Source organism: Diadema setosum, chromosome 16 (assembly GCF_964275005.1).
Source record: "Diadema setosum chromosome 16, eeDiaSeto1, whole genome shotgun sequence".
Taxonomy (NCBI): Eukaryota; Metazoa; Echinodermata; class Echinoidea; order Diadematoida; family Diadematidae; genus Diadema; species Diadema setosum.
In genome coordinates this window covers 31,374,917-31,382,228 of record NC_092700.1, presented here as the reverse complement: position 1 = coordinate 31,382,228, position 7,312 = coordinate 31,374,917, and the positions used below count along the sequence as shown (strand labels likewise).

At 41.7% G+C, this 7,312-nt stretch overlaps 1 protein-coding gene across 1 annotated transcript; it reads left to right on the top strand.

The window, feature by feature from the left end:
• The first annotated feature begins 474 nt into the window (after positions 1 to 474).
• Positions 475 to 6,004, top strand: LOC140240034 (cytochrome P450 2J4-like). The gene is made up of 5 exons (XM_072319845.1): positions 475 to 701; positions 3,159 to 3,310; positions 3,636 to 4,246; positions 4,915 to 5,242; positions 5,826 to 6,004. The coding sequence occupies exons 1-5, from the start codon at positions 475 to 477 to the stop codon at positions 6,002 to 6,004; spliced, it is 1,497 nt and encodes a 498-aa protein (XP_072175946.1).
• Positions 6,005 to 7,312: the final 1,308 nt, after the last annotated feature.

Sequence of the window (7,312 nt, the reverse complement as noted above, 5' to 3'; positions counted from 1 at the left end):
TACTTGTAGAGCTCTGAAAATTGGTCGAATCCATTGTGTCAGATTATAAGGCCAAACCACCCGGATAGAGACGACGGAACCCGGATCTGAATATAGAGGCTTGCACTGCACGCGTGATTCAATCATGCGTGCGTGGTGTCCACAGGCGAGCTGATTGGTTGTTGATTCTGTGTCCGGCCTCGTTGCGACCGACATAAGATCCGTTCCAGATTTCTACGGCAGGCAGCCCGCTGTTACTATAGTAACGTGTCGATTTTTGCGCACGGACCGCAAATTCTACGTCCGTGATGAGGATGGGAAAACCGCCTATTATATTCCACCACGGAATGTGTCAGTGTGTACCAATGAATCTCTATTACTCCTGTTCATACTTTTTATCTCTACTCATGCTTCCGCAATCTCTCTGTGTTGATTCCAGTGACCACCTGGAGAAGTTTTAACCGGCATCGACTTGATTTTGATATCAGCCACACCATGGCCAGCTTCGTTGTCGACGTCGCCTCCGACGTTGGATACAGCAGCATACTCTTGGGCGTGGTAGTCAGTCTCCTCCTCATGCTGTTCATGCGGAAACGGACGGGGTCGAAACGGCTGAACCTTCCTCCTGGGCCCATCAATATCCCGTGGCCTCTCAATTACCTGACGGGTATCGTCCGTCTTTTCAAGAACCCCCTCGAACTCATCAGGGAACTCCACGATCAGTGAGTAGGCCTATACGAGATGGTGCAATCTGGCTCTTGGCACAAATACCAGAGGTCATGCTAATAGGTCAAAATTAGCTACAAATTACAATGAATTACGTGTAACTGATGCGTGTGGATGAACAAATGCGTGTCTGTGGCGGGCTGTCGTTGCCGTTTAATAATACGTACAACCGAGCAACTTTACATCGATATAACTAATGTGTTTTTTTTTCCATCCGATCAGAAGGCGAGATAAACTAGACAGCCATTCCTCCCTGCTGCCGCACGGAGGGATGGCTGGTTGCAGCAGGGAGGAATGGCTGGTTGGTTTGTAGCATCCCCATTGGTTAGAACTTTTCATCCCTTCGTCGATGTGCGAGGATTGGCTGTCTCCTGATTGCTTGAAGTCATAAAACTAATTATAGAGGCCTCCCAAAGGAACAGCTGTACGATTTCTTGCATCCTGATTGGCCGAAACCTTACAATCATTGTCCATATGATACAAGAAGGAATAGCTGTCTAGTTTATAGCATCCTGATCTGTATGGCAGGAGGTTGTGTTTAGCATCCCGACTGGTGTAAACCCTACCGCCGTTCGGTAATGCATGCATAAATATGTTTTGTGGCTCTTCGTCCAGTATAAGTGACAGCCATACAGGCATTCTACATCTGCACAAAACAGTTGCACAGTTGCACGGTTGTACGGCTGTATGGTTGCACGGTTAGAAGGATTGAAAGGGTCTCATGGTTTCACGATTGCTTGGTTGCTTGGCAGAACATTTTCTTGCGTTCTGATTTTGTAAGCTGTTGATAGTTGCAGGGTTGTACCTGTTAACGGCATCAACTGACCGCGATATGCCTTTTCCTGCCCACAATTCTAACCCATCGAAACATACCATGGACCTACTACACATGGACAATGGACGGAGGTCTTTCTTTGATACCATCATCACCACCGCCACCGGATTATGTGCATCTTAATGAGTACATTCAGGTGTCTGAACATTAACAATTGTGTGATCCTGTTTCTTCATAAACAAATAAATCGTTTTCCTCATTTCAGTCTTGTTTCGGTGGTGTGCCTTTTTCGGACGGAAATGTCTTTGAATAAATACAGATGATGAGGAGCAGCAAAACCTGAGAACGTGACAAATTTTGCGTCAAAAGATGGGTAATTTCTGATTCGCACATTTTCGCATACGCGTAAGACCTTGCCTAATGGCAAGATATACCTGTTCTCTACCATTACCATCACTTTTTGCTCTGGAATAAGCTGGCGGAAAAGTGAAATATTGAGATCACAAATGACTTTCAAATCATTCTGCCAAAATGTTAGCTTTCTTTTAAAAAACCGCCTGCTTCACCCAAGCGAAATTGTTTGAGGCATGATTTCCTAACATACACCACAACTGCACATTCTCTTTACCTGATTTTTGTGAGTTATTTTCTTCTGCGCCTATAGTTTTAGATTTCTCGAATCTCCATCTTGTTCTTCTCCCGGCTTGCTGGCGGTGACGATCATGGGATTAAAGCAGTGAAGCATATTAAAAATGTCTTTGTGGCGCTTTTGAGATGTACAGGTGCATTAATTAATGAACGATACGATGAATGTCCTTGTATATTAGGTTCATGATCATACCGAGATAGAGCTATGTTTGAATGATAATGCGCCACAAAGAGTTTCAGATGCCTCAAGACAATTTCAGGTCCTTGTTCAATGTTCATTGGCAGGCAGCGCTGGTGAGTCGAAAGATGGAGTTGTAACTTTGGTAAAATAAGAGAGCTACACAATAATATTATGATATGCGCATTCAAGGTTTCACTCAAACGTTTTTTCTGCATGAAGCATATAATCTTCCTTATCTTCCCCCTTCGATGGCTTTATATTCTAACTTATTAGGCTTATATTCTAACTCACTAAAGATAATGACATTAATACAACGAAAGTGCTGTGATGACCAAGCCAACCATCTCTAGCGTCAGTCAGGTCAGGAATTTCCTTTTATAAGATAATAGTGTTTCTAACAACAACCTCTCACGCAAGTGGAACATATCATGCACGTCCGATATACAAAATGAAAGAAACACCAATTTGGAAGATGTGTTTCATGCTCCTTTCTGCCAGGAAGGTGAGACGAAAGAACTCCCCTCCCTGATTGTGTCAATCATGAACGTACATTTGTCACGCACAAGCTACAGGGTATCACTTTCTTACTTTCATGTATGTATGTATGTATGTATAAATATATATATATTTCTCACTTGTGAGTATCAGACACAAACTCAGTGCGATGTCTAACACAGCTCGTGACTCGTATACAGATTCTTGTCTATCGCAGTATTGATGAGATCATGCCTCATTCGCACACAGCGCCCAGGTGAAAAGGAATAGTCTTTCTAATTTCGAGTTGATGAAACGGTTCCATTCGTAGAACATGTTGAACTGAAAAATGTTTCATTTCCCGTCTGTCATAAGGTACGGTGACATCGTCTACATATGTGACGGGGATTATAGGTACACGTTCCTGGCCAGTTATGAGTTGGTGAAGGACCTTTTGATCAGACGGGCTGACGTCACTACGGCGAGAGAGGAACTGTGGGAGTTAAAGGCTGTAGCAAATTATAAAGGTATATGATATTGGTTTGCGGGAATGTTTTTTTTTTTTTTTGTCTAGGTGTATTTTCGCTATGCCAAAAGCAAACCTGTTTTCTTTTAGTCTCGAAAAATGAATATAATGACGGACGTGTTCATGGAGATGATCGCGTTGATAATGGCAATGGTAATAATCATGATAATCAGGATGATGACTGTGATCATGTAATTAGTATCCTGAGATCGCCGTATAATGTCCCGGATATGAACACATGAGTCTTGATTTAACATACTTTTTGCCAGACTTTTTTGACAGCCGTCACCCATCTCATGTAAACACGCTCTGTCCTTTTATTACAGGAGGAATCATATTTTCCAGTGGTCAAGAGTGGGTTGACCACCGTCGATTAGGGCTTGCATCCATCCGTAATTTCGGCAAGGGCAAAAAGAGCTTACAGCACTGCATCGATGTGGAGGCGCGCATTCTAGTTGATGCAATTGCTGAAAGCATTGGTGTTCCCTTAAACCCCGAAGTTGCTCTCAGCAAAGCTGTCTCCAACATCATCTGCTCCATCACGTTCGGCCACCGATTCGAGTACTCCGATCCGAAGTTCACGGAGATGACCCACCGGATCAAAAGCTACGCATCCCAGGACCCAGGTATCCTAACTAACCTGCCTGCCTTTTTCATGAACGAGCGGAGAAGAAACCTCCTTGAGGTCAAAAAGTTCCTGCTGGACGAGATCCGAGAACACGAGAAGAACTTTGACCCCAAAGACATCAGAGACGCAATCGACAGGTACCTGTTGGAAGTACAGCGTGCCCAGAAATCCGGGGAAAAGACGGAGTTTGGAATGGAGAAAGCATGGACGCTGATATTCGATCTCTTCCTGGGTGGAACAGAGACGTCGTCGGCATCATTGTTATGGGCATTTGTTTTCCTAGCTGGGAATCCTGAAATCCAAGAGAAGGTAAAAAAAAAAAGATAGGGCTGTTTTACTTCAGTAATGAGCTTCTACTGAATATTAATGGGAAGACCCGTACGATTAACTGTGTATGCTTGAAATGAACGGAGTTTTGTTGGCACTTTCATACATAGATTTCTATTGGAAACAGGAAAGTGCATCAATCAACACCATATATTAGAATTCGAGTTCAACATGAGAGAGAGAAATTGAAAGAGAAAGAAAAAGTAATCCAGTATTAAAGTAGGGCCTTACGAAACAATTGCAAAGGGCGACAGGTTTCGGAAAATTTTCGAAAATTTCCTTTATCTGTTGAACAATTACAGTGTAGTACGTTTTCAAATAGCGGGACAGACTACCTGATGAATGCGGGATTTAGGCAATTTTAGTTTAGAAAAGTGCACAGATCGTCTTAATTATAAGTATATGCGATTTCGAACAGTGATGGCATCATACAATATAGGATAAAAACACTTGTCCTTACAAAAAGTTGCCTTACATATTTTTATTACCACCCTTTAGATGAAGAAATGTACTGTGTACAATACAGTTGTAAATTTCCGTCATCGGAGCAAGAAGAATTCTTATAATCAGGACAGTCATTACCAGAAGTCTCAGAAATGTCACTATTTTAGTGATTTTTCTGAAAACACCCCCGTTATTTTCGAATGCAGATTTGTTCCGAAATCGATGACGTTGTCGGCCACTCGAGGAGTCCCGAGTATGAAGATCGCACCAGTATGCCTTACACGGAGGCCACCATAATGGAGGTGTTACGGTTCCGCCCCATCGCACCCAGTGGAGTCCCGCATCGATGCACGGCGGACATGGAGGTCCGCGGCTACGTCATTCCGAAGGACACAAACATCGGCGCCAACATACTCTATATCCACAACGACCCCAAATTGTGGGGTGACCCGGAAGTGTTCAGACCCGAGCGCTTCCTGTCGGAGGACGGCAAGGAAATCGTCAAGCCCGAAGCGTATTTCCCGTTCGGTGTTGGTGAGTTTTACTGCATATGATCGTTTGTTGTTGTTGTTTTATTTTTCAATTTGATAATCGATTTAATTATTTTAGGTAAATCAATTTTCATATGATTTTTATTTAAAAAAAATGTTTCTTACCCATTTTCATTCCATTTTATTCATGCTAAGAATTGACACTGCAGTTCACCTCCAGTTTTACGATATTGAAACTTTTAAGATCAGTTAACTAGCATAGGGAGACCCATGCGCTGGGAATGCTGGCTGGCCTGACTCGGATGAATTGTGATATTCTCAGGACGAATTGTGAGCAGCTTTGTACGCATGCGCACTTTATGCCGCCGAAGAATCTCAACTGAAGTTGAACGTTACCGATTGGTCGCTCGTATCATTTGGTGACGGGCAATGCTATTCTAGCAGGCATACCCTGCTGGAAAGAACAGTCTCTCACAGTGTGAAACACTATGTAAAACACAGTGTGAACAGATTGCGATCACAGTGTGAAATCTCTATTCACTGATAAATTCGAGTGTTTGGCATCAATGTCGAATGTCGTCATCATCATGACGAGGCTGATGTTTTGATGTTTCATACGTTTTCAGGTCGTCGCGTGTGTATCGGGGAGCAGCTGTCCAAGATGGAAATATTTCTCTTCCTCACCAACATCCTCCAGCGATTCAAAGTGACCTTTCCACCCGGTGCCGTCCCGGACTATAGCATTGGCCATCGCTTCACCACGCTGGCGCCAAAACCCTACGAAATCATTTTCGAGGAGCGCTAAGAGAGCTATCCCACTCTACTGTTGTTCGAAAAAAAGGAAGAAGAAAGGAAGACAGAATGTGGGGGTTTTCCGGAAAAACCAGACGTATATGGGAAGTAACAAATGTGACTTCTTCAAGTTGATTGTTGATTGTTGGCAATGATTGATGTAAATTTTAATAACAAGATTAGATTCTGGATATAACGCTCATAACCTATGTCATGGAAGGTAAGCATGATATTTGTTATGATATACATTTATATTGTATAAATGTCTTTGAATATATATAAATATATATATATATACATATATATATATATGTGTGTGTGTGTGTGTGTGTGTGTGTGTGTGTGTGTGAATGTGTGTGTGTGTGAATGAGTGAGTATGCAGGCCTTAATATTCAGATTTTTAAGCAGTTTCCTTCCCTCATTAAAGCCAAAACTTTCGCATAAGACTGTTCCAACACCACATTCATCAGAAGTTGACGTCATGATATGGAATGAAGAGGTGTGAACAGTCATCGCCATCAAGTCATGGATACATTGATTGAAATAATATGTTAAAGAAGTTTAAATAGTTCAGCAATTGGTTCTTAGATATGTATGTCATTTACTGATGGTTTCCATATGATATTCTTTTAACTATAAGACAAGCTGTTTCACCCGTGCCATGGATTATAAAGGTGAAATCTTTGCTTGCTAATTTGATAATTGGATGGTGTATGATTCGATTGTCACGAAGAAAGCCATACACCTATTGTTGATGTAATGTCTTTTCGTTGTTCTTTTGGTTTGCTTTGGTCATTGGTGGCCCGATCGGGGCACGAACAATTTGTGATTACGAACATTGTTTGCTGTGTTTTACGTGAGTATGCCAGCAGTATGCTAGGGGCTTGGTATTGAACTGGATACATTTCAGTTATATGCTTTGACACAGGTTGCTAAAAAATGTTTAGCTGTCCTAGCAATGCCAAACTCGGCCTATTCTGCACTCAAATTCAGCCAAAGTGTTTTTGCTTTATAATTTTTCATAGTGGTTATTTTCGACAAGCTTTATCTACCTCGAGATAAAGGAGGTAATGATTGTAATTACCCCTATATGATCATTTCATGAATACGTGGTGTTATGGGAAACGGAAAGACATAATTTTGCCTGAAGTCAATATTTGATACTCTAGACTTAGTAAACTTGGTTACTGTATCTGATATTTTGAAGCCCTATTATGATCTGTCAATTTTAACTCATGTTTTAACATGTTTCAAATAATTCCAATTATTTCGTTCTTCTGTCTTACTTCCTTGTACGCAGTTGTTATAAATTGTAATTATT

Bases quoted from the DNA above. Each gene is read 5' to 3' on its own strand.
- LOC140240034 (XM_072319845.1), top strand. From the start codon at position 475: ATGGCCAGCTTCGTTGTCGACGTCGCCTCCGACGTTGGATACAGCAGC. The intron at 702-3,158 runs GTGAGTAGGCCT...GTCTGTCATAAG, and splicing joins ATCAGGGAACTCCACGATCA to GTACGGTGACATCGTCTACA. The intron at 5,243-5,825 runs GTGAGTTTTACT...ATACGTTTTCAG, and splicing joins GTATTTCCCGTTCGGTGTTG to GTCGTCGCGTGTGTATCGGG.